At 42.6% G+C, this 26,305-nt stretch overlaps 3 protein-coding genes across 8 annotated transcripts in view; 1 reads left to right on the top strand and 2 right to left on the bottom strand.

Annotated features, from left to right (window-relative positions):
- Nucleotides 1-3,383, bottom strand: part of LOC311021674 (nck-associated protein 5-like) — a 54,242-nt gene extending 50,859 nt beyond the window's left edge. The window contains exon 1 of one of the 2 annotated variants that reach the window (XM_084022383.1): nucleotides 2,797-3,383. The gene's annotated coding sequence lies outside the window, so the exon portion shown is untranslated. The remainder of the gene's footprint in view (nucleotides 1-2,796) is intronic. The other variant, XM_084022382.1, reaches the window with a different exon arrangement.
- A 3,115-nt stretch (nucleotides 3,384-6,498) lies between these two features.
- On the bottom strand, nucleotides 6,499-11,303 carry ftcdnl1 (formiminotransferase cyclodeaminase N-terminal like 1). Of its 2 annotated transcripts, none has more exons than XM_084023095.1 (6): nucleotides 11,155-11,303; nucleotides 10,129-10,262; nucleotides 9,747-9,842; nucleotides 9,091-9,246; nucleotides 7,922-8,110; nucleotides 6,499-7,025 (listed from the first exon to the last, which is right to left on the bottom strand). In XM_084023095.1, the coding sequence occupies exons 2-6, from the start codon at nucleotides 10,241-10,243 to the stop codon at nucleotides 6,589-6,591; spliced, it is 993 nt and encodes a 330-aa protein (XP_083879221.1). In that variant the 5' UTR covers nucleotides 10,244-10,262; nucleotides 11,155-11,303; the 3' UTR covers nucleotides 6,499-6,588. The 2 variants fall into 2 exon arrangements, with proteins under 2 accessions (XP_083879221.1, XP_083879222.1); XM_084023096.1 differs by having other exon boundaries at nucleotides 10,129-10,259; nucleotides 11,155-11,297.
- An 888-nt stretch (nucleotides 11,304-12,191) lies between these two features.
- Nucleotides 12,192-25,461, top strand: LOC311021817 (uncharacterized protein). 4 transcript variants are annotated; one of them, XM_084022651.1, is made up of 23 exons: nucleotides 12,192-12,338; nucleotides 13,324-13,411; nucleotides 14,382-14,447; nucleotides 14,561-14,667; nucleotides 16,196-16,444; nucleotides 17,163-17,284; nucleotides 17,628-17,746; nucleotides 18,146-18,467; nucleotides 18,935-19,074; nucleotides 19,422-19,532; nucleotides 19,650-19,683; nucleotides 20,254-20,481; nucleotides 20,674-21,122; nucleotides 21,280-21,407; nucleotides 21,966-22,082; nucleotides 22,173-22,289; nucleotides 22,504-22,599; nucleotides 22,688-22,869; nucleotides 23,014-23,060; nucleotides 23,158-23,201; nucleotides 23,422-23,490; nucleotides 23,583-23,733; nucleotides 23,875-25,461. In XM_084022651.1, the coding sequence occupies exons 2-23, from the start codon at nucleotides 13,355-13,357 to the stop codon at nucleotides 24,010-24,012; spliced, it is 3,093 nt and encodes a 1,030-aa protein (XP_083878777.1). In that variant the 5' UTR covers nucleotides 12,192-12,338; nucleotides 13,324-13,354; the 3' UTR covers nucleotides 24,013-25,461. The 4 variants fall into 4 exon arrangements, with proteins under 4 accessions (XP_083878777.1, XP_083878776.1, XP_083878778.1 ...); XM_084022650.1 differs by having other exon boundaries at nucleotides 14,558-14,667; XM_084022652.1 differs by lacking the exon at nucleotides 14,382-14,447 and having other exon boundaries at nucleotides 14,558-14,667.
- Nucleotides 25,462-26,305: the final 844 nt, after the last annotated feature.

The raw sequence follows: 26,305 nt of genomic DNA, 5'->3' as shown, positions 1-26,305 counted from the left end.
GCAGAGCGGCGGCCGTGATTTAGCCACATGCACTCACATGCACTAAAAGGCAGTCGCAGTCCTTCTGGCTGTCGGATTACAACACAAACAAACACAGGGGAGAGAGACTTCAATCGCCATGATGCCTTATTAATGCTCTGAATATGACAGAGAATATCTTGGTGTTTATCTTTTAAGATGCTCAACTCTCTTCACCAGCTAGTTGCAGAGTTTATCTGCTGTATTTGGTGTTGGGCAGGTAGCATGCATGAGTAGAAACAGCTATGATAAGAGGAACATACGGTACATTTGCATATCTTAACACGAAAGCAATGGGCTGAAAGAGGCAAAGAATATATTCATAGCTGCACCGATAATTCCCATGAACTACAACTGACCCCTTTGATATCTATTTTCATCTCCTTTTGATTCACGATCACTTTAATGAACACTTAAGGCCGTCCAAATCCACTTCCTCCAATTATAGACTATATTATTTTTACATTTAGAAATGCATTGGTTGTTGTGCATATCAATAGACACTCTATAGGCATGTAGACTCTCCAGTCCATGTATGTTCATTTCAAAACTATTGATTTCTGCAGGTTCAAGGACTTCTCCAAAATGGCTCCGTAAACAGAGCGTTAGCCACTACTTACCCACGTTGTCCTGACCAGAGACTTAGCACTCCCCAAGCCTTTTCTTTAACCTTTAGGCTACCGCTGACCCCTTTTATGTGGCTGCACAATGTAATCATCCAGCCTCCCAATCGAATGCATTAGACTGTCTGCTTCAATGCACCAAACATGGAATAGATGCAGCAACAGACAATGGTCATCCCCTTGCCCTGAGCTACTGTACACCCACTCCTGTTTAAAGGCATTTTCTGCATCGAGCTCAGGTCAGCCCTGTTGCTATGATAATACATCTCAGACGTCCCCTTGAATGAGGCAATCGACCCCTATCGTCATATATATCGTGTCGTCCTATGTTGAGGAGGAGTCGTGGCTCCCGCTGGAGAAACAGAGGCATGATTATGACAATTAACAAACCCTTATTCTTCAAACTGACTGTCGTGTCAGTGGAGCAATTATAATAATGTGACAGGTCAGATTTTGTTTATATGTTCTTTTTCGCCGTGAGGGACGGGGCCTAGTTGTCCACTTTTCTTTGTTCACTGTTATTCACACGTTTTTTCTGTGGAGCCACTTCTCCTGTTAACTTCACTAGAGAGACGTTATCACTCCACCTTCACAAACCGTGAAAAAGTCAATCAACTACACATTATTTAGATGAAAGATAGATCATTTCATGAGATGCTGTGTAACATCATTCTTTAGTGGAGCGATGTTTGACATGACATGATCAGGGAAGGAATATTTTGGCCAATTTAGACATTTGGACCATAGTAGTCATTATCCATAGTGCAGATATGTGTAGGCATATGTCATTTTCCATCAGCTGTTTATTACTCCAGCTCCAAATTTTGCCAAATCATCTCTGCCCCAAGCCAGAAAAAGTACCTTTTTTTAGATTTCTGATGTTCCATGAGCTAAAGTTGGCCCTGAAAGCTCAAAGTGGACAGGGCTTATAGTACAAACAATGTCATATCTCCTGTACACTTTGTGCTATTGCAAAAATATTTAGTGTACGTGTGTTTATATTATGTCTGAGTGATCATGACACAGTTGGTACCATTTCGCCCAAAGGTGCCAGCATAATATTAGGGGAATCGCATATCTCGAGAAGAGAACTGTTCATCCAATCAACGCCACACTTGGTAGAACCAGCAGCCAGACCTTGGTTCTCAACAACGCTGAAAGCAGAACTTCTGACCCGTTCCAGATGTTCACGTGCTTCATTTCTGCAACTTTCTGAAGCCACTCCAACTTTGAATTAACAGTAAGAGTTTATAACAACTACAAACGCTGATCTCAGATGTGGTGGGATGACAATGATGATAATGAGCAACAGAAATAAAACAAGCAGACTTTTATTGAGTTAAATAAAACCTAAATGACTAAATCAGCGCCCAAGGGAACATATGTGATATTTAGAATTAAAGAAAAAGGATTAAATCCAGCATCTATGTGTGTAATTTGTGAACCGATTGACTTCTGGTCAAGAGACCCACTAGAAACTGTGTTGTGGTCCCAGACGTGCTTGATCTGTGATGTGTCTTATTGACTTCTTTACAATCGCTAGATTCGATAAAGATGAATTAAGATGGCCTGGTCTCAACTCTACTGACCAGACTGAGAAGGAAGGAAGTGCCTGGATTGTGTTTGTCTTCATTAGACTTCAGATGGGCTCCAGTTGAGGGAAATTGCTGTTATCTTCCTCAGTTTGTAGGAACACATTCCCCCCCATGACCATGTCAGAACAAAGCCGAATGCTTTCAGAAACCAAAAAGGACTTTAATAAATGTTTTATTCAGGTCTTCTCTGTCTGTACTATATAGCCTACTTTACTCTGTACTTTGGGGGGGAGGCGCAGTTACTTGTTGCTCCCCATGATATCTCCTCGGTCATTCATTATATATGAGCTAGTCTGCATAGTGCATGCACACAATATGGCATCATCACAGCCACATTATGGGAACCCTAATATTCCCCCACGTCTCTGTGTCCCAGAGGGCTGCAGGCCCTGACACAAATCGAACATGGATGGTTGTGATTTTGTAATTGTATTCATACACAACACGCAGGCACGTGCACAAAACACACACACACACACACACACACACACACACACACACACACACACACACACACGACCCATCAGCCTGACATCCGAGTCAGAGCTCGGCATCCTTACCCCGCCAGCGGCTGCGTCGTATCCACGGAGACAGGTGTCAGGAGAGGCGGCGGGCAGGCAGGCAGGCAAGGCTGGGTGAGCGGGTCCACGCGGAGGTGTGCAGCATTCCTCGCGCGCATCACGTTCACGGACCACCGGAGGAGGAGGAGCGGCGCGCCGCGGAGAGCCGGAGAGACTCCACAATCTGGGTCAGTGCCGCCGGAGCCATCCTCGTGACGAAGAAGGTAGCCACGGAGGGGGAGCGCATACGTCACCGGGCCCACATGGATCCTAGCACCCTATAGCCGCGGTCGCATCCTCCAGTCTGCAGTTGTTGTTGTTTTTTTTGGGGATGCGATGAATCCCCAACACCGAGACTCAAGACGGCAGCAAATCCATGAGGCTCTCGCATCCACACACACGCACGCACACACACACACACGACAGGCGCTTCCTGCTTATGGAGGGAGAATAACCTTGTCTCCACGAAGCATCGCCTCCTCAGTGAAAGACTGTATTCTCCTCCTCCTCCTCCTCTCTGTCTAATTCACTGCTTTATTGCTCTATTTCTGTCTTTCTCTGATGCTCACCCATATTTCCACTTCACTGCTCCCTCTCTCTCTCTCTCTCTCTCTCTCTCTCTCTCCCTCTCTCTCTCTCTCTCTCTCTCTCTCTCTCTCTCTCTCTCTCTCTCTCTCTCTCTCTCTCTCTCTCCCTCTCTCCCTGCCTCTCTCTAATTCTCAGCTGTGTCTCGGTGTACTGCTCAGCCTGTGTGCCCAGAGGATGTTGAACATGTGTTCAGGGTGGGGGTTGGGGACTGCTGACTTCATAGGTGGCACGTTTTACTTCCCACACTGATAGGTTAGGCAGTGTGGGCACTGCACCCACTACACAGCAAAAAAAAAAAAAAAAAAAAAACTGACAGTTGCTTTAAATTTAATCAGCTTGGCCTCTCTATTTATCTTATACATGTTCCTGTTTTTGAATCAAACATCAGAGTGGGATTAATGGCTTCAATTGCTGGAAATCTGTTGGGCTAGTTAAGTAAGGAAGGGAAGGAGGAGGTTTGTGACGTGATAATAAAATCACTGTTAGCTCACTGAATAGCCCTGCAGGACTCAGATGGGGGGGGGGGGGGGGGGGGGGGGGGGGACTATAGGCTCAGAAACGTTATGCAGCACATGAGCGTTTTTTGGTTCCACCGCTCACCACTATCTGTCTCTTTTAAGACAGATGACACACATTTCTCTACATTATATACGACAAGAGCAGAGGGAAAAGGAGAGATGTGGGAGGCAGTGTGTGGAGGGAAAAAATGGATATACAGAGAGAGGGGGAGACAAGGAGAGGGGGGAGGGAAAACAGAAAGCAGCAGAAAATAAAAAAGAGAGAGAGAACAGAGAGCTTTGGAATATTTATAGCAGGCTGGAGACTGATGTAAAGAAATAAGCTCCTCTATTTCGGTGCTGTGACACACACGGTCGCATCTCGGATGGTAGGCTGTCAGGCTAAGTCATATCAAAGGGATCCTATGCTGCTGCTGCTGCTGCTGCTGCTGCAAGGATGCACACAAACGGCAGCAGCGTGCAGCAGCATCCGCGTCTTTATCGAAGCACATTGTGCATCTGTTAAGTGTTTTAACTGCATAGTCATCTGCTGTAAGTGCACTTAATAAAGGAAACGATGCAGAGCCATTACACTGAGTCACGTACCCAAGGAGGTTGTTTGGGAAAGAAGGGAAGAGGAGATGAAGATGGGAAAAGGGGATTTTGGGGGGGAAAATATGAAATTCACAAATTTCTATTATACAGTCTTCTTTTTCTTGGGAAGCGAAGTGTGTCCGTTGTCGAAATGAGAATCAAACGCTTTTCACTGAGTCGAGTCAAAATCGTTTTTCAAACCCATGGATGTGATTTTGCTTGCAAATTTAAAAAAACGTGTGTGCATACGAGTGTGTGTACAGCAGGATACCTCTGGGTTTATGCTGTGACCTAGATTAGGTCTTGATGCTCCCAAGCCTGGCAGGCTGAGCGTGTGTGTGTGTGTGTGTGTGTGTGTCGTACATAGAGTAAATGCATAAGCATGTGTGTCTAGATGCAGAAGAGAGAGGAAGACAGCGGAGAGAGAAAGGATGCGTGTGTGTGTGTGTGTGTGTGTGTGTGTGTGTGAGAGAGAGAGGGAGGGGGAGAGTTGTGTATGTACCCATGAAATGAAGCTGCATGGCTGCGTTGCTTGTGCGTCTAAGAGCCTCAGCTGGATGACACACAAAGAGGTGAATGTTCACGCTGTAAGAGAGCTTATGTAAAGAAGCTCACGCGCATTGATGAAAATTGCACAGCTTCTTCCTCAGAGGGCGACTTTACGTAACTTTAAATGCAGAAGAAAAGAAAAAAATGAAAGGATACTAAATTCAGTCATCGACGCCAAAGCACACCGATCTCAGAGGAAGATTGTGTGAGTCATACTAGTGTGGTTATATGTGCGTAAAGCTTAACAGATTAGCACCCACTCTCTGCATGTAGATTATAGGCAGTTATTGGCTCTGCATCACTAATGTCCGTCACATATGTCTTCAAATTAAAGCTCAGAACGTGTTTGCTTTGACTCTGACCCTGCCTTTTGTGCCACATCCATATAGCCCAAGTTATTATTACCTAATGACTCCAAAACCATACCTCTTCACTCAATGCGCTTCTTTTAGGTGCAGCATTATACTGGCCTTATGTAAGGAATGAGTGGAATCATCTCGCCCCAGTTAATTCCTGACCTGTCCTCTGGCCAAATTCGCCTCCATGTTATTAAATGGTTAATCGTGTACCGTCGTGAGCTCACGCTGCGTATAGAATTTAAAAGATGTGTAAAAAGAAAAAAGACGAAATTACATTTCCAATCGGGGTTAAGCAAGTTGGTGAGTTTACGCTGTAAGACGCTGCCAAAGCGCCGGATGTTTCTAGAAGAATTCAGTGATAAAAATAGCCGTTTCACACACAGATGGTGACTCTCCCACAGTCGTGTATTTGCGAGGCTGATGGTGGAAAATGATGGGAAAAGACTCATCAGCGGAGGCTCATCAGTAAACACAACTGTCCCGTTTTGCTCCAAACAGGAAATGACACACGCATGAGAAAATTTAAATTCCCACTCTGGGAAGATAGCCAAGGATTTTATATGGTGTTGGTTTTGTAGAGAAGAAAATTCGGAAATTAAAACCCAAATCTCTTTTTACGGCAAGTGTCAGATTAGGGAGGCAGTGAGAGGACAGGTGTGTTATAGAGGATGTGGGAATAGTTGCCCCAGTTTAATTTGATTCCCCCCCTTTAAATGGTTACCACACACAATTGCTCAACACAAATTCTATCTCTTTAAATGCAGTCATTTTGTCTATTTGCCTTTCCAAAGCCAAAATAATACAAGAGCAAAATTGGAAGGAATGGGTTCAGCTGTGCGTTTGCCTGCTCTTATGTAAGCTGCAATCGTTAGCATCCCCGGCTATCTAGCTCCAGCAGTAACCTCGCATTACCTCCACAGCCAAAAGAACATATCATTAGTCAGTCGACGTTGAGGACCACGGAGCTAGAATTACGGCTAACATTAGCAGCTCCGTCTTGATCTGCATTTGGTTTTGAGGACTTGACCCTCCAATATGGTTTGTCTTCGTCGTGTTTTTTTTCATAGTTAAATATATAAACAGGGCTATGTTGGAATTAGTATGTTTTTAATTACATTTTTATTTATAAAATATTACAATATTAAGGCAGCTGCCTTAAAAATGACTACGAATTTTGATTCTGATGGTAATTGAAGTGACATTCGTCACATACGGATCCTGCCCTGCTCTTTCCAGAACTCAGCAATCCTTTGAGACAGCGCCAACTCTGCCAGGCCCCTGCACTCACGCGGGGTGAACCCCACCAGCGCGGTGGCCTTCACGCCAACCCCCTGCCTCCCCGCCAGCTCGGCGACCCTCGCCGTGACGAGGGAAGCTGGAACGTGGCAGTACGGCTGGCCGCCGATGCTGAAACACGGCCACGCTTCACCCGTAGCCCCGTGACTGGCCGGGCTCCCCTTCACGCTTTCCACATTACAGGCGATTTCCACGGCGCCCTCGTGTGGCAAGGCCAGCACCTGTAGGCCCGGCAGGCCCCCCGGGGTCGACTCCCTGATGGCCGAGGCGATGCTGCGTCCTATGGCCATGTCCTGGGTGGTGATGGTGACGTTGCAGTTCATGACGTATGGACTGGCCCCAACACCTGCAGGACATCAGCCAAAAACAGGAGGAAGAGAACATTTTCACACTGCTCCTTCACATAATGAGGGTAGAGGTAAATTGTGATATTCTGCCACTCATATAATTGAGTTCACCCTGTAAATGATGCTTTTACTCTGAGGGACTGACACAGTTAATGTCTGAGGAAGATAAACAAAAACTCTCTATCAAACACCTTTGAAGTTGCACTGGAAATATCTTAGATGACACCACATTTGCAACGATTACAGAGTTTATTTACAGCAATGGATATGAACGAACATAGATAACAGAAGGCAGGTCACACCAGCAGCTGTTTTTAAAGGATAACTCCATCTTTCAAAACTCGCATCACATGCCATAGTGTAGGTTTTGGTCGCTGTAATCTTTCCTCACGCCTGTAATGGAAGTGATCCCTCCCTAAATAGTCTGCAGTCCTTGCTCTGTGCAAAAATACATCCTAAAGTTCAGCTGAAGCTAATGTGGATCAGGACGTATCCCTCGACTGCAGCTCAGCAAGGAAACAGTCTGCAGGGGCACAAAGAGTTTTTTATTAAGTAGTTTTGGAAAATACCCTTTTGACTTGGCTTCAGTTGAACTGATACATTTCCCCCCCAGACATGGTTCCCATGGTTTTACACCATGCTGATTTACTTTACCATTATATTTACAGTTTAACACTAAGATATGGATATGTTTTCTGTAAATCTGTGAGTTTCAGTTTCAGCAACACAGCCATACAGGCCGTAGTTACACTTATTTCCTTCTTTTTAATGGAACATTTGTCATCAGAGCCCAGTCCCAGTGTTTTATCCACTTTTTATATATTGTCATGTCATCATATTGTCATGTATTTTTGCCTGTGTTGACATTCTAACTTCGGGGTGAGCTCTGACTCACCTGTGAGACCGTAGCGTTTCTGGGGCTGCGGCCCCATGTCGGGCCTGATTGCCTGCAGGTCTGAGGTCTTCTTGAACCAGCCCATCTCCTTCCTCCTCTGTGCCAGCCCCCGCTGAAGGGGGGAGTCTGCCCAGCCGAACAGGAACGCACTGGTGCCCTGGACCCCGTCTGTGAGTCCCCGAGCCACAGCTGAGCCCCGGCAAGCACGCAAACATGTTAGTTTACCAGCATGGCATCACATGTATATGAGTATAAATACACGGACACATGGACAGCTCACATGCATGCATAAATACGGTGCTCGTTGGTGAGTTTGCCGATTATTATTCTGCAATCACACCACTCAGATTAGCACACAGAGAAGCAGACATCAGGCACGCTGACACACACGCTGGGTTACTGCTTATTATCAGCAGAACACATGGTTGCATGTCAGCTGGCAAACTGTGAAACTAATCAACACAACAGGCAGCTAAAGGTGTCACATCATCAGCCACTAGACACACTCCTATAGAACGCATTGCACTATCAAGACAGTATTCTACATTATGTTATATCAAAAGTGTAAATTACAGCTGCCTACTCTAAATGAGAAATTGCTATCAAATACCACAACTACTGCATGTGCCATCTGTTTGTGCACACACTGCATGTATATTCTAACACATTTTAACACATTCTGTCTGCAGGACCCCGTTCAAAAAAGTCTGAGAATAAAATGACCGCATGGCTTCAGGCTCAATCACATGAATGGAGGGAAACTAATTCTGGATTCTGCTAATAGTGCATTTTACATCATTTAGGAATAATTGATCTAAATGAGGGCTATTCAAGCCTGCATACTGGAAAGTTAATTTACGATGTAGAAAATAATTGCTGAGTTACAGACATCTCTTGCAAGTCTAATGGGGGGAAAAGTAGTTTGGTATTAGCAGAGAGAATGCAAGTTTAAGGCACTTCTGCATTGGCTTCACTTTTCAGACCTAGGGGTTGCCTCCTGGTGGTACAACAAGTACTCAACCTTCATTCAACCCACGGTCAACACAACCATAAAGGCAGCCATAACTGTGCCCTGAAAGCTAGTGAACACACATACAGTATAGAACAACAACTGATAACTGACAGGGACACGAATCCAAGCACACACGCATGCACGAATGGCATCTCACCCCGAGCCTCTTTAGCACAGTCCTCCACTCCCACCTCCTCCCCCAGGGGGTAGATGGGGATGAGGTCAACGGCACCCATACACGGGTGGACCCCCTTGTGGGCGCGCATGTCGATCAGCCCGCAGGCTTTCTGGCATGCGGACAGAACGGCTTCACCTGGAGGAAAGTGACATCATAGCAACACATCAGGCGTACTGTCAAAGCCTGATGTGACAGGAACGAGCAGCAATGGATCCAAGTATGAAAAAAAAGTGACTTCAATATGGTGAAAAACAAAATATATGCTTTTAATTAAGCTGTTTCAGTTGTCTTAAGGAGTGAGCGTCAACAAATAACAAACAACTGTAAACCTTGACAGCTTTGCCTGCATTAACAGAAGGTTGTGTTCGGAATAAGCATTCAATGAGATAAACTTTTCACTGTGATCTTTGCCAGAAAAATGTTCTTCTTGTTTTTTTGTGTGCGTTTAAATCCCTGACAAAGCTTATTAAAGGATTTCCCCCCCCTCTCAGAGGATTGGAGCGCGGCGGACGGAGACTGAATCCCAGCTGTAGAATACTGCTCCTTCAAGCAGCGGACTCTATTCTCCCCTCGGGAGGAGGAGAATTAATGTAAAAACCTTCATATTTCAACACATGGCAAGGTTCAATACTTACTGACAGAGTCGATATTGGCCACGATGGTGATGACAGAGCGGTTGTAGTCGTGGTCATTAAAGATGTTCAGCACCGTGATCCCCTCTCGTCTAACACCTGATGTATAGTTGCACAAAAATCGCTCGTTAAAATTAGGTTTTCGGTTAAGTGCTGTTCACTGCTGTAGCTTTGTCATCAGATGTGTTGTGGGGAAATAAAGTACTGTAATCGTGTTTCTAATTTAATTTCATTTGCCTCCAGACTGATTGTTTGTGTGAAGTTTCGCCTCCTTTGGGATGAAACGGTTGAGTAACTCGTTCTCAGTGAGAACGGAAACCAAATTACTGTTTTTGGTGCCAATTATCCGTTAAATTGGAGTGTTACACAACAAAATTGCACTCGCCTTCAGAGTTGTATATGGCTGCCTTCGCCACCGTCTCCACCAGGTCTTTCCTGCGAGCCTCGGAAACATTGAGAAGACAAGCCACCAGTCTTCTGCCCAAGGAACTCGAGGCCATGTTTCTACTGCAGCTGCTGCTGAAAGTGCAGGATTCAAATATTAAGAGAAATGACCAGACTACAAAAACCTTAAAACATAGATAGTAATAATACAATATTCCACTCCTACTTGGAAAAAAAAGGGAAGCCAAGATATTGACTTTTTTTAACCAGGCACATGAGGCTACGCCACGTTGGAATGAAAAGCTAAATTCACAAGAGGCGTACTTGTTCTTGCAGAAGCTAATAATAATAATAATAATAATAATAATAATAATAATAATAATAATAATAATAATAATATAAATAATACATAAGGTAAAGATATTGCTTTGTATCTAAAATCACTTCGCTGAAATCTCTCTACATGTGTCGTTATTTTAGTATTCACCATTATCCCACCCCCGTTTGTTTTTGATGCACCTGCTCCTTTAATTGTGTCACAACAAAGAAGTTATGTTTATAATGGTTTGTTGTCTATTTGTGTTTTATTGTGCCGTTCTTTAATAAACGCATTGCTACCATTAAACATGAACTGCTGAAAGTCAACTGTTCATTTATTTTTTTAATCCCTATTATGATGACGCCATCTACAGACGGTTTGTGGAGCTACACTTTACTGCAGAACAAAAAACACAACAAACTTGTTTTGCCTTAAAAGGCGGTGTTTACACTGTCGTATGCAAAGGTTATCATGAGGACAATAACTAATGGCATAACTCCAATATGTAACGTTTAATAGTAACTAGTTAATAACGTCGTCCAGTGAAGCCTGTGGGAATTATTACGCTTATAGCGTCTCTCCGTATCAGTGCTGACTGCACAGTTACAGAATGTGTTCAAAGTCCACTCAACGCTGCAGTATTTTATCTGCGAGTCAAAAATATATGCAATTACACGTATACAGTTATGTCCAAAAAGCATTGCTTACTTGCGTTACATTGAATGATCTTTCAGCATTGACACGTGCAGCGCATTCTCTGGTGTTGCACTACGGGGGGAAAGGGGAAAAAAAGCCGAATTAATAGATTTCAGAATCGTCCATGAACGATCCGCGTAAAAATGTACACAAGTAAAGTAGACTTTAGCATGTGTGGCTAAAGAGGAGAGAGTTTAGTACAAGATTGTTCGCTACTGTTTCAACCTACTGGAAACCGTTCGTCTCTTGTGTAACGTAGCCTTCTTGTTCGGGTGTTTTTCTTTTCTATTCTTCTTTTCTATTATATATTAATTTCCTGCATTTGTTTTATTCGTGTGTTTTGTTGTATTTATTTATCCTCAGCCCTTGACTTAACTAAACTTTGCGTTTCACCCAAAAACGGAAGCACACGGTAGGTATCATCTTGTCACACTAACGTATCTCTGTGGGGGTAAAATAGACATGCGCATAAGTACTCGTAGTTTGCTTCTGGTAGATTTGACGTCGCGTGAACAAACGCTCGCGGGACGTTGTTTTTCGAACGTTCCAAAAGCAGAGTCCGTTTTCCCGCAACCTTTGCCGCAAACCGTCAACTATGGAAAGGTGCAAAGTAATCAATTCAGCTGTTAAATTCTACAAATGGAACTATTGAGTGTGGACTGACTGTGCAAATCCACCTGTTAAACAACATGCAGCTTTACAATACTAACCCAGAGCATATTGATATATATTATAGATGTAGACATTAATATGGACGCAAACGGGGACACAGTAGAAACAAACGACTCAGAAACTGTCCGCTGCCTATCTTGACACGAGAGAGCCACATTTGTTAAACTGTCAACCGGGCCGGAGATAAAAAAGTGGAGCAACACACACCTCCACCTAACTTATTGCTTAGTTAATAAACGAATATAAATATCTGGATGTTTCAAACATTTTTTTAATTTATTTATCCCCCCTCAAAAAAGGCGGGCCTCCATCAACACCCGGGAACGAGCTCTTTTGTGCACCTCGCCGTTTGTCCTAATTCACATCCGGTGCCTACAGGATGTTGCTAAATGAATATTGAAGCGCCCTCAAGGAAATCAGAATGTGTCTTTACAGTGTTTACAAGGGACTTGGGGAAACGTCCGTGCGGGAGTAGTTGTCTACTGCCTCCTTATATTCTCTGATGGTATCAAGAGAAGCCTAGGGTAAGCCTTTCCTCCGCTGCGTTTAGCTAGCATTCATAGACAATGTAGCTAGCACTGACAAGCTAGCTCAGGCAGCTAAACGCTAGCGCTAACTGAATAAAGTATTCAGCGTCTGTTGTGTGCAGGCACTTAGGGGAAAAAAATAAAAAATAAAAAGTCAAACAGCTTTCATGGGTGGGCATATAATTGCTAATACGTCTGATATATTGTAATTAGGTTACGTTAGCGTTAGGCGTGATGTCTGAGCAACGTAATTGTAATTTAACGTTATACTTTTTATGTTGTACAAAACACGCTCAAATACTTTTTTAGTCCCCCCCCCCCCTGCATTCAAAACTAATGTGTTATGAACGCCGTGTAACGTTATTTTGGTGCACAACCATTACACAGTATTTCAGTATTTAGTATAAAGGTATGAGCAGGATTGAAAGGAAAGAAGGAAAATTATATATTTTTAATTTTGTAACTGCCAGTTTGTATTTCATGTTTTCTAATTAACTGAAATAAACACATCTGATCCAAGCCTCGTCGGGTGGAGGAGAGGATGACTTGCAATTAAGTTGTCAGTAGTTTATTTGGGTCAAGGAAGTCACACGGTCTGCTTGACTTTATCCTGTATCTGCTGTTACTTTACCATCCTGTATCTACAGTCAGGTTTTCATCTCCTCTGGAGTGCATTTTTTTTTATGTTTTAAGGATTTGTTATCCTTGATTTAACTGGTACTCATGTTTTGTTTGTGATGATTGTTTAGCATCGTATTAACATTTTCTTTCATACGTTGACTTAATCTCAATGTGTGATCTGTGTGGTTGAATTACTTGATTAAGCAACCTTGGCTATATAGGAACATTAACAAAAAGCCATACCTTGGTTATTGCTGAGAGAATGTATGTTGTTTTATTTTTTGCTAGTTTTGGATGTTTCTGACCACCTTGCCATACAGAGTTCAACTGTTTACATATATATATTTTCTTTTTCTTGCAGTGTCTTGCTGTCTCCTACCAAATTGCGGACCATGATGGAGCGAAGAAGAGCACTAACTATTCCATTTAATGTTGACAAGGATAACTTGGTATGTGTGACCCAGGTTTTCATGACATACATGTTAACTTTTTAATATTTTCGTGTGCAGTATGAATTGCTTTCTTGGCAAGATGCTGTAGTGATGCTTGCTTTATGGCTTGCTTACGTTATTGGATATTTTACAGTTACCATAATAAGCTGCTACTGGGGCTGCAACAAATAATTATTTTCTTTATGGATGTTTTTGCTGTTTCTCTGTTTATCGTACACCCTATAAAATGTCAAAGTATAACATGTCCTTCTTTGACTGAAACCACAAAAAGGATTTGCCATCAACAATCAGAAAACCTTACAATTGAGAAGCCCTGGCTAGAATCTAAGGAATGTTGTTATTAATGCCTAAAAAATACTTAAAAACATAAATTCGCTTGCAGTGCGTGTGAGATTGCGGTGACTGGAGGAGCCTGTTAGCAGGGCACGAACTTGTATCATTAAAGCAGCACGTTTCTCAGTTTTTTTTCTTTTCTGATGGGTCCATAAGTGCTGTTTTCAATCCGAGTTTGGACGTTGCATGCATGTTTATGTCAGCTCTCAGCCTCTCCTCATCCCTCTGTGTGTGCGCGTGTAGACGTACCTCAAAGCCACGTTTGCAGGCCCTTTCCCCCAAACAGCAGCATTGTGAGGCTGCTCTCTCTGGGCCGTCGCACCACCACGGTGTCCCCCCATGTGTTACACTGCATTTTTCCCCCCAGCATTTTGGCTGAGATTTGGCAGTAAAGTGCTGCAACAGCTGTCTTTTTAATTAAAGTTTAAGGCTCCAGGTATTCTATAGTATTTTTTTTTTGTTTGGTTTTTTTTGTCATTGCTAGCATTTTCCCAAAATAACCGAATCGTAAAATAGTCTGGTCCAGCCCTAGTCACAAGCTTTGCTCATTTGCTGTATTTTGCGAAGAAAGCGTACTCATGCTATTGGCTGTTCATTGTCAATGCATGTTTACTAACTACCTTGTGAATTTTAGGTGGAAAACCCACTCAAAATCTCCATGCTATGTCTTTCATCAGAATGTGGGACGTTAGAAAGACAGGTACAGAGATATCTTTGCTGTCAATGTGACCACCTGAACTCATGTCGTGATGGTAGAATGGCTGTTTTGGAATTAATCTTGAGACTCGCACCATTTCCTTCCCTTTTTAGCAGGTTTCCTGGACTGCATTTGCAGGTTGCAAACGAAAACGTAGTGGTTCACAGCATAGAAATGGATCCATGCTGTTCGATAACAACCTTGCAACATCGGAAATGGCGAGGTAAGCGGAGGACGACAAGAGTTTTGAAAGATGTTTTTTGGAGGCACAATGAGGGCAAAACAGCATCACTGATCTGTTTTAACCACAAATGTTCCTTAAACACTTAATCCTTGTCCAGTGACCCCCATCCATGCCTCAGGGGCTGCTCCTTCTTCTCACAGAAGTCTTGAGATCTGCTTCAACTCTAAACTTCCTTTTTAATAGAGCAGTGTGTAGGATTTAGGGGAATCTATTGGTGGAAATAGGACATAATATTCATAACTGTTTTTATTCGTGTGGTCAATGTGTTTTTATTAGCTTGGAATGGGCCCTCTATATCTATTTAGGGAGCAGATCCTCTTTACAAAGTCCACCATGTTGCACCGCCATGTTTTTAACGTAGCCCAAAACGGACAAAACAAGCACTGACTTGGTTGGGCTTACTTCTTTTCTCTGAAATGCTTGAAAAGGAAGGTGTGAGCAAACATGTTGTTTGTTTTTTTGGCATTTTCGCCTTTATTGGCCAGTTGCCAGAACCATAGCTGGAATGGAACCAGATGCATTGCAGCTATGTGGTACTATGTGCTGCAGCCATTTGACTACCGAAGCGCTCCGTGACTTTTCTTCATACCTTTCTATCTTATGTTACGTTTTTTGAACTGCTTTGTTGAAAGCAAGTACAAATAAACGTGCCTTAACTGTCTAGTTGTTAGCAGTTTCGTAAACTTTCACAAGATGGGGCTCTCAACCTAAATATTCTAATACAATAGTATAATTAGTATATATAGTGTAGTGTATAAAAAGTGCTTGTGTTGTGATTGTTTCCCTTTAATAGGATTTTATTTTATTTTGTTAGGACTGGTGTCATTTTAATTCTTGAGGTAACCTGATTTGAAAGAGCCTCTTCTGTTTAAATGTTTGAAACTGGGTTAAATGTATTTATATAGTGACTAAATCACATTCTCCTTTTCTGTCCAGCAAATAACAGCCCACACTTTTTTAGTTGGAACACTTGTCTTGCTATGTTTATTCCTAGAATCTTTAGTGTTGCTGTTGTTGATGTTTTCTCAACTAATTACTACAAAACTAACAAACAATCCTGTAAGCTGTACAGGATTATACAGCTTTTTACAAATGGCATCTCTCTATGTTTAAGATGATGCAACTCCATGCAAGACAGGAAAAGAAAGTTCTAGGTGATAAGTATCATGCTTCCCCCGCCGATTACACAGAAACCAAACTATAACTCATCAACGTTTCATCAAAATGTAGTCCTTAAACAGTGGTGGCATTTTATTCTGGGATATTATGAGATTTCTGTTACCTCCTTAAAGAAAACCTTGCTTATAAGCACCCTGGCTCAAGGCCAAGCTTATCATGACAGCACACATGGCTCATCTATCTGCTCCTTCTGGATCAGCTGTACACAGTCTGCTCTGTAATGGTAGATGACCTATTAGTTAGAATACATTGAGTGGGGTAAGATGCTTCAGAGAAGACACTGTTCAAGGAGGGTTGCAAATAATTGCTTCTGTTTGTCATCCTGTAGGAGGAAGCCCTACGTGATCCTGGACGATGTCCTAGAGACGGAACCGGGCAAGGCTTATATAGAGAGGACAAAACAGAGTCCTACTATGAGAACTCGTGGGACGAGTACTCGGCGGGATAGTGGTCAATGTGGAGAGGAACCGCTGCTCTGCAGAGACGTGAAGTCCAGGCTGAAGGAGGCGAGGAATGATGAGAACAAGAGTGTAACCCCTAAATGCATCCGGAAGCCCACCTCCTCATCTGCTCGATGGTAGGTCCCTGTTATTACTGAATATTTTGACATTTTAGGGAATATACTTTTCGGATTTCTTGCAGAGTGCTGGAGAACGCTGATACCACTGTCATATCTTTCCTATATATATAGAAGTACAGTAAGCAGTGGGCTAAGACTAAACAGCTATCCTAACTCTGTCCAAAGGGGAACAAATTCCACCTGCCAGCACCTCTAAAGCTCACATATTAGCACGCTGTGTCTTGTTTGTTAAATCTGTACAAAAATGTGTAAAAACAACACGCTGCTTTAATGTGCCTGACCGGGAGAAATGACTTCCAGAAGATTTATGGTCACCTTAAAGGGTAACTTTGGTTTTTGTATCTAACCCACTAATGAGGACAACAATTTCTGAAAGTGCTGTTTAAGCCAGAGCACTGTAGACGGCAGCTGCTCGATGTCAATTCTTAATGGAGTTCAGCTCTGCCGGTTGCATAATTGGCTCAATGTATTTTCCTGGCAGAAAACAGTGATTTTTATCTGAAATAATACCACACACTTTTGCAACTTGGATTCTATTTGAAATGTGTTTCTCTGTCTTTTGCAATTAGGTAAACCTGTTATATATATATATATATATATATATATAAAGGTGCTGGAGGGAACTATTGCACTACTTTGTGTGGCTTTTTCTAAAATGAGAATGATGTGTAAACAACACAACCAGAGCATATTGTTCATTCTTTCATGTCTTTAGGTCAAGACCGAGAAGATCACAAAAAAGTGATGCTGAAGACGACGTGGAAGAAAACAAAGATATCGAGGAGGTGATAATAGGAAAGGACAACGGAGATGACTTCAAATTCGCTGAAGTTGTAGGTCTGTAAAATCCGACACACAGTTACTGACGTCCTGCTGCTCTGCACCTCCATCGTACTTCACTGGGTTATTCTGTGTCGTTTGTTTTGGTGGAAGCTTTGACTTATCTTTTTTTATTTCGACTCGGAAACGGTCATGCTTGCATTTTCCAGCTTTCTCCTGACCTTTCATTAATGGGAAAGAGTAATTTGCTACCCCTGCCTAGCTTCCAGAGTAATAAAACACCACAGAATGTACTCAGCTTTTCCCTTACAAGTCCCTTTTTCTATGTTCTAAGAGTAGTAGTATCAGTCAGGTTTGTTTTGGCCTGATAGGTTGATCAGTGGTTATCTGTCTCATGCAGACTGTGGCTTGTCAGTGAGCTGGGAGCCTGCCGAGGATACAGGGAGTTGTGATGGGTTCTCTCAGGCTATCATCAAGGACAGGTTGACTGATCCAAAAAAAGAAGTTCAACACAGTCTGGTGAGTACCATACAGCGTCACATAGAACGCTCCAGAGCTCAACAGTCTCACCAAGGAGTAAACGTAATCCAAACCTTCCTATAAGAGGCAAACAAATAAGCCCAGATGTGCACCTCATGTAAAAGTCTTGAATAAGGCCATGAACCAATGTTAGTACTCAGTAACATTTCCATGACACCCAAACATGGCACAGGTCTGAAATTGGTAGCATCACATAAATATGCTATAATGCTATTAACTAGAACTTAAATGACCAAATTCGTTTTAAAATCCACCATTGTTGCAGCATGTGTGAGAAATGAAAACACTTCTGTCTTGATATCATTAATTTATCTTACCAGCATTTTCTGATGAACTCAAACCTAAATTGAATTGCTGCATGCTGTGCTGTCTCAACAGCAGAGGAAAAGAAAGGACACAAGGACCAAGTGCAACGGGACAGGCAGTCCCAAACGCCACCGTGAGAGTGTGCTCCGCCTCACAGGAGAAGACGGAAGAGATGGAGGGCCGGTACCCACGCGTCTTTGTCTGGAAGAAAGCACAGGAGACGGAGATTGCCTGGACCATACCATTGTACAGTTCACGGTGGGAGCAGACGATCAAACGGAAACGCTCCCATTAATCTGTCCTAATTTGGAGGTCAGAGACTCTGTTGGTATACCCAAGCGAAGTCTATCGTCTAGCCAGGACAGCACAACTGTAACTGGCCACTCTGAACCCAGTGAGTACCCCGATACCGGAGGGGATGATCTTCTAAACTTGGTAGCATCTTTCTACATCTGAAACTTGAAATTACGGATGCAAACGTGGCCGTGAAAGGCTCAAATTGAGACTCTGCATGGTCATTTTAGAGGCTGCAGTTTGTGGTGTTGTTAAACTGTATTGCACTATACAGAGAGTTGTTTCTAATATTGTATCCACCTCATTTACATCCCTCTCAAAAGATGATCCTCCAACATGATCATGCAGTTGAATCAGCACTTCTCTAATGCAGTTTCAATCTTAGCAGCTATTCTGTCTCCTCTTTTTGTGTCTTTTCGAGGAATCCTGCTGTCCTTGCTCTTCTTTCAAAGCTTGGTTCACCTCTGTTGTTGCGATGTCAGTTTAGGACATGATGACAGTAAGGTAGCATATCTCCAAATAAAAAACTCTGTCTGATGTGTTTGCCTTCCTGTGCTTCTTTTTCAGTTATACTGTCCAGTGACGAAGAGAGCGATGATGTTCCTCAACACCGCAGCCCAGCGGTGGAAGACGTGCAAATACAGGAACTTTCCATGCAGGATGATGTGGCCAAACAGCAAGCAGCTTCTGAGATGGAGGACACGCAGGTGAGCAGGATCTGTCTCTGTATTATGTTTGATCCATACCTCTTCAATGCAACAGCAACCCATTTTATAACAGATCAATAATCTTAAGTGCCAGACTTGGCCCTGCATCTGAGTCAGGAAGAGAGTGGTTCTTACAAAATGTTTTCTCCCGATTCCCACTCATGCTAAGAAGATATTATTGAGAGAGATGTTTTCATAACAAGATACCAAAAAGTAGCAGCACACTTTGCTGTAAACTACAGGTGGCTTTAAAATATTATAATTGAAAAATAACATTATTTATTCGCTTGACCCTACAGCTCTATCTCACATTTTTATATATATATATATATTTTGTGATTTTGCAGGTGTTAGATGTTTTAGATTTTCCTCGTTCAGTGCAAGTCCCCAGTATAGACTACCCCTTCTCCATGCTGCACTGTGGGGGATACCAAGGGAAAGCGAATGGAGACATCATGGTAACCACATTATAAACCACAAAATGCATGCATTTTGCTGATCACATTCAGTAGACGTATCACATTTCAGGACATACAACACTTTTTTTTTTTTTAAACTGGTTTTCTTTTTTACAGATGGTAGATGAAAACATCATCATCCCACTGAAAGGTAATCATGGGAATATGTTTTAGTACACTAAAGTATAATCACAGTATTTTTAGAGAGGTCGTGGCCTGCCTGAGCTCTTTGGTCTGAGTTTTGTAGACTCCTTGTTTTGGTCATGCTGTCTGCACACCATCCACTCACAGCTTAGTGGTCTATTTCAGATGCTAAAGTGTGTGTGTGTGTGTGTTCTTGGATTAGACCCTCAAGGCACTACTGCACTTTCAGCTTCTGAGCCTGTGAAATCTCACCTGTAGGGAACTAAGGTGGTTATTTTTCTTGAGCAACATTCTGAGTTTATATATTTTCTAACGAGTACAAGTTTGTTTCTGAAAAATATGTCAGGACTAAATAACGTTGAATGAAAGAACAGCTTACTTTAGCCAAGCATTCAGGACATTTATCAATAATTTATGGAGAAACCGTGTAGCAACATAAGCATAGAAATCTATTATTTTCTATGATTTAAAATAGATTGTAGGATTCACACTTCTTTATTAGGGAAAGCTGTGTTTGGCGAGTGTGGTACCAGCAATGCAAGCTGCTAAGCTATCCTGACCACCTCTTTCTTCCCAGACACTGATGACCAGGTGGAGGTGATGTTGACCTTGGAGCGTAAAGACCTGAGGAGGTACAGCATCTGGGAACAGCAGGAACTAGAGGACCGGGAGCTTCAGTATAAGTGCGATGGGAAGCCGTACCCTGTTGCCATCCTCCTGTTATGCATGGCAGAAACGGCTGCGGTTGCTATACAGCGAGTACTCCTCAAGCTTTGTATCAAACACGATGGTGCCACAACCTCTGGTGAGACTTCAACCTCATATTTCTTGTGTTGTAATTACTGACAACTGCAATGAAAAACATAATTTATACTCTGATCACAATCAATTAAAAACAGGCAGACTTGTTGATCTTTATGTAAGTGTTTACATGTTTGTGTCGTCTTTCTTCGATCATTTTAAGTCTTACATGTGTTTTTTGTTTTTTTGGTAACAGACAAGGTGAGCCCCTTCATCCTGCTGACACTGAGGCATCCTGTGGAGGGAATGGAGGGGGCTTTATTGCGCTCCCTCCTGGACATTGACTGTCTTAACAGTCTGGCACTTGAAAGATCCATCTATGGTGCAGACAGATTCAGTGATTTGGCAGACTTCCTCACTCCTGTCCTTTCTCTGGACGATAGCATCGAGCTGATTAGAAGAACTGGACTGGACTGTCACCTGTTGGCTCTGCTGGGCCTGGAGAGCACTGACCCTAAACCTGACACAGACCAGGATGGTCCACATTCTGATACAGACAAAACCACCACAGCTCCCGTCCAGTTGGAGGCTGGGACACAGACAGAGACGGTAGCGGAGACAGAGACGGCTATAGAACAAAACACAGAGACGCAACTCAAACCAGAGGAGGATCAGAGAGAACAAGAGCTCCAACAGCCGCCTGATGTAAGTTTAAGTTACTTTTTTTGGGCTAATCCATGTCTAGTCGTTATTTTTGCTGTATTTGAATACAAATTTGAAAAAATAATAACATAAACGATTGCTCATCTCCTGTAAATCACATAACAACCCCTCTGTTAAATTATTGAATTTCCTCCTGCAGAAAAAACCGGAGGAGCCGACCCGTTTATACACACTGTGCCATCGCAGAACCCAGGGATCCTACTCTGTGTCCCTGTGTAAACCAGACTCCAGCTTTACTAAATTTAAACATCAGGGCCTGGCTCGCAGGCAAGTAACCTACATTATCATATGTGCAGCTTCCCGTGCAGCCTGGACCAGCAGGGGCGGGCACGTGGCATCCGAATTAAGATTAAACTCTACACAGTGTAGGGATGCACTGATCCGGGTGATTTCTCTCGGCATTCTGACACGTCGGCTCACCGTTTGTGCTGATGCAGAACACCAGTCTGTTAGCAGCTCAAAACTAAATCTCTCATATGATGGAACTCATTGTAATACATCATGTAATTTAAGTCAGAGTCCAGGGAATACCCTGGTTCTAAAACTGGGACTCACTCCATGAATGTTATTCATAGAAGAAGCACCTGATTTTAATGGCCTCAATGTAGCAACTGTATTTATGGTGTGGGCTAATACCAGATCTACTTAATAAGGTCAGTATTAGCTCAATTCAGTTCAATGCATCCCTACATTGTAACTACTACAGTTAACCTACCACAGCAAATGATTGGATTACAGTCTTTGGCTGCTCGTGCATGGACAGCTACTGCTACATCTGTCGTCGTAAACCGGCTCACTCTTTTTTTTTTTTTTCTTCCACCTCAGGTTGATCCAGTTTCCTCCTCCGCCATCAAAAGGAGGAATAACCGTCACGATGGAGGATCTGCGATGCCTCGACAGCGGGCACTTCCTCAACGACGTTATCATCGACTTTTACCTGAAGTAGGTAACGCTTAAAGAAAAAACAAGTTTGTGGAGGAGGGGATCCATTTTCTAACTGTGATTGTGATTGGTGTTGTGTTATTGAACCAGATACCTTCTCCAGAATGCCTCCGCTGACGTGGCCGAGCGCTCCCACATCTTCAGCAGCTTCTTCTATAAGCAGCTGACGCGGAGGGACAACGCCAGTGAAGGGGGCACCAGTGACTCGTGAGTCGTGCTGGCAAACAAAATGAACAAAACAAGTCCTTTCTGTTGAGACTTTTCTGAGTTTCGTTTGTAATGGGTCTGCAGTGGGATGTACCGACAGTGACGTAGTCTTTCTAGACTTCATAGTCTACCTCTCAGGTGTCGACAGTTAAGTGTATGTTTCCGAATCGTTGCTAAAACTCGTATCCCTGTGTTTGTTTCTGTTTGCACCCAGCTGTCAGAGGCAGAGGCGGCACCATAGGGTGAAGACATGGACACGCCATGTGGACATCTTCCAAAAGGACTTCCTGTTTGTACCCGTCAATCAGGAGTGAGTTAAATGCATTATGAAAAGGTGTTTTGCAGGTCTTTCGGTATATATCGCTTTATGTATCCTATTGTTCTGTCTTCTTGTTTAGAGCTCATTGGTATTTAGTTGTCATCTGCTTTCCTGGACTGGACGAGCCAAAGTGTGAGGCGTGGAGTGGTCCGGACGGGGAGTTGCTGGATCAGGAGGTGGCACAGGGGTCTAAAAGCCCCAATGATAACACGGAGATACCACCTACATTAAATCACTGCAACGGCACGGACACAGAGACGGGTATATTTGACTAAATGAGACTTAAGTTTAAATATGAAGTATGCAATGGCTTTGTATTGCAATTGTCTTGTATTTCTGGGAACTTAATGTATGTCTGTTGTGATCCCGAAGCTGAAGTTAATGATTGGTTTAATGTGTTTTTAGAAACACCTCAAGAAGATTCCACTAAAGACCCAACAACTGGTCCAGTGGTAAGAAATAGTTCAGTTCTGTCGTTTTTTATTTGATCTCACAGACAAATGTTTTTTTCTTCATCCCTCTACTCTCTCATTGTGTCTCTGTTTGTAGAACTGCACTGAGCAGACCTTCCTGAAGAAAACTATTAGCAAGAGGTGAGTGTGTACGTACACAGTAACGTCATTCTGCTGCCTCATATGACACTCCGAAAAAAATATCACACCAACTCATTCACTCACAGTCCAAAGGCACATTCACACCTCATTTCTTTTATACAGATAGTGTGTTCAGATTGTCTACATCTAGCTGAGATGGACGATGCCTAAAAAATGCCTAATGAACGCTGAATAACAGATGTCCCTCATTTCTCTGCAGGCCGTGTATTCTCATCATGGATTCCCTCAAACTTTCTCTTCACGAGCGAGTCTTTAAACTCTTACGGGAGTAAGTATGAGACCTTTAATCCATCTGGCTTTAGCTGCGTGTGTGTGTGTGTTTTATAAATGGATGTAAGATTGTGTGTCTTTGTCCTTCAGGTACTTGCAGTCAGAGTGGGAAGTGCGTCGTGGTTCATCGAGGGACTTTAGTCCTGATCAGATGCAAAGCTCACACTGCAAAGTTCCCCTTCAGGACAACAGCAGCGACTGCGGCCTCTACCTGCTGCAATATGTGGAGAGTTTTTTAAAGGTAAAGAACTTGACAGCATCACATTATCTGATATGTTTTATCATAATATTGGATCAGCAACAACTTAAAAGCTTAATGTTTAATCACTTAAAATGTTTCGGCATGCATACAGTAATTAATAAATTGTGCTTCTGCTCTCAGGACCCTGTGGTGCACTTCGATCTCCCTCTACACCTACAACAGTGGTTTCCACGGCAACAGGTGCGGAGGAAACGAGACGAAATCCGAGATCTGGTTATCCACATTAACCGAGATCAAAACCGTAATAGTAACAGATAGAAAGATGATGCAGCTCTGCTGGTTAGTGCATCCCATTCCTGTAGCTATTTTAAATCACTGCTCATACTGAGCGACGGACAATTCATTGTGAACTAAAAATGGATTTCCTTTAAATTAGATGATGTTATTGTATCATGCAGTAACTCGAAACATGTAAACCTCTGACTATCTTTGGATCCTGTGAGCGAACATGAAGGCATCAGTTGATTTTGAATTAGCAGGTCGCTGTCCATCCAACAGTTATACGTTTTTACACCCATCACTTGTTACCGTTTTGTTGTTATGCCTTTTTATTAAAGCAAATATTTGTATTTATGTCACAAGGTCTCAGTAAAGCCTAGGTTGTACAGCAACTTGTAAGCTGTTTTTTTTGCTGGATTCACATCCTCTCCTGGCATTTGTTGGACATTTGAAGTCACATGTTACCTACTATTTCAGTCTGTCATGGGTTTTCTAGTCCAAACTGCATTATTTGTATCCGTACACCTTCAGTGGGTGAACACTGGCATATTGTGCATTTCTCATGTGTCCTTTCTGAATTGTATTATAATATGTCATGACGCCTTGGGAACTGGAATCCCAGCATGAAGCATTAATTTGCATCTTTTGGATACAAAAAAGAAAAGTCTCGGTCACTCAGTGCCTCCCTCAGTTATCCTGTAAGCCTCCCAGTGCCAGTTAGGAAAGAGGACAGTCTTGTACAAATGGTTTCAAATAGGAACATTCACTGACATATCTTTGCAACACAGCTGAATTCTCCCATCTTTCTGTGACACTTTCTCTCTGTATTGCGAACCACCATGAGAAAAATCATGTGGCTACTAGTACTGTCATATCATCTCTCATCTGCATAAATTGACAGAATTAGACCAAATTGGGTTGTTGGACTTTTCATACAGATTGTTTTCTATTGTTACATTGCATCATGCATATTCTGTGTCATAGTTCTGATAGTCAGGTGGTCAGTTAGGTTCGCTGAAATCTGTGGCGTTTTCGTTTATTTGTCCAGATTTCACCCCTTTAAAAGTTGATGTGAACTACTGGCTTCAGCATAGAAATGAAGAAGAACTATTTTGGTTCAGAAAAGCTTACCCATCATTCAGTCCAAAGCATAGAAAATCTCTGTGTTGTGTTCACTCAGACTACTTCATTTTCGCAGCATTTATATACAACGCATAAGACATTAATTTAATAAGAATACAAGTTCCCATGTATTAGCGTGTGTAAAACTTGAATTAATGCCTAAGAGACATCGCTGTCCGTCACTATCGTTGCCTCAATTCTTCTCAGCAGAGATCAGTATTGATAGTCGTGTAGTTTTTTTCCCCCTTTTTATGTTCTGATGTTGCATCTCTTTTAAAAACTTGATTAGACATCGTGTTGGATGAATGTACAGAAGCTGATTCCAAATTATCTTTGGTTTCGGCGGCATATTAAAATCTTGTAGAAAACACAAATACACTTGTTCTGTTTTTTTTTTGTGCTGTATTTTAATTTTATCTGGAACCACAAACCTTATATAGATGCATTCAAGACAGGTTTTCTGTGAAACCCGCCATTATTTGGGTGGGGTCCTGACTCTCGACCTCTTGTCCCACTTGGTAACGAGATGAGGATTAGAGGTCGGTAACTAAAAACAGACTGAATGTCTGTGTTGTAAAACAGAAGTTTTCTTTGGCTCCTCTTCTGTAAACCCCCCTCCCCCCTCTATCACTGTTAATAATAATTATAATTATTTGTTTTTTTAACCACAGGAGCTAACTTTATTCTTCTCGCAGCCAAATGACTTCATTATGAAATGCCTTTGCATTACGATGCCGATATAATCTGTTGAGAGGGTTACGCGGTTGGCTTAGGTGCATTAACTGTCTCAGCCTGTCAGATCCCCACACAGTCTGACTGGGTAATCCCATTCTGTGTGGCAGCGCACTGTAGCCACGAGGGGTAAACAACATATACACTCAAATGCCAATTTATTAGCTGCACTTAGCTTAAAATGAATCATGCTTCGGCCTTACAAAAAATCTGGAATGCATTTGTTTGTGCATGCTTTACCTAATAAACTGTTTATTACCAAATGTTTATGGATAGCGAGCCCTAACCCTTGTGTGTGCAGTTTGAATTCAAATCAAGAGTGTTGTTTAATCAGTGTTTTAAATCGTGAAAAGAAGTGCACACGTACAGTAAAAGTAGAACCACTGGCCTCCGTCTAATAAGCTCCCCTGCTGGACATTTGATTTGCTGCCTGCACCTTGAAGACGGCCGTTTGGCCAATCAAAGAGGCAACTTTTAC

The sequence above is a fragment of the Eutrigla gurnardus genome (genome assembly GCF_963514095.1).
Source record: "Eutrigla gurnardus genome assembly, chromosome: 12".
In the NCBI taxonomy this organism is placed as follows: domain Eukaryota; kingdom Metazoa; phylum Chordata; class Actinopteri; order Perciformes; family Triglidae; genus Eutrigla; species Eutrigla gurnardus.
Note: the sequence above shows the minus strand (reverse complement) of the source record. Positions and strands in the feature narration are given on the sequence as shown.

Bases quoted from the DNA above. Each gene is read 5' to 3' on its own strand.
- LOC311021817 (XM_084022650.1), top strand. From the start codon at position 13,355: ATGATGGAGCGAAGAAGAGCACTAACTATTCCATTTAATGTTGACAAG. The intron at 13,412-14,381 runs GTATGTGTGACC...TGTGAATTTTAG, and splicing joins ATGTTGACAAGGATAACTTG to GTGGAAAACCCACTCAAAAT. The intron at 23,491-23,582 runs GTAAGTATGAGA...TTTGTCCTTCAG, and splicing joins GTCTTTAAACTCTTACGGGA to GTACTTGCAGTCAGAGTGGG.
- ftcdnl1 (XM_084023095.1), bottom strand. From the start codon at position 10,243: ATGGCCTCGAGTTCCTTGGGCAGAAGACTGGTGGCTTGTCTTCTCAAT. The intron at 9,843-10,128 runs GCGAGTGCAATT...ACTATACATCAG, and splicing joins AGCCATATACAACTCTGAAG to GTGTTAGACGAGAGGGGATC. The intron at 9,247-9,746 runs GTAAGTATTGAA...ACTTTCCTCCAG, and splicing joins GGCCAATATCGACTCTGTCA to GTGAAGCCGTTCTGTCCGCA.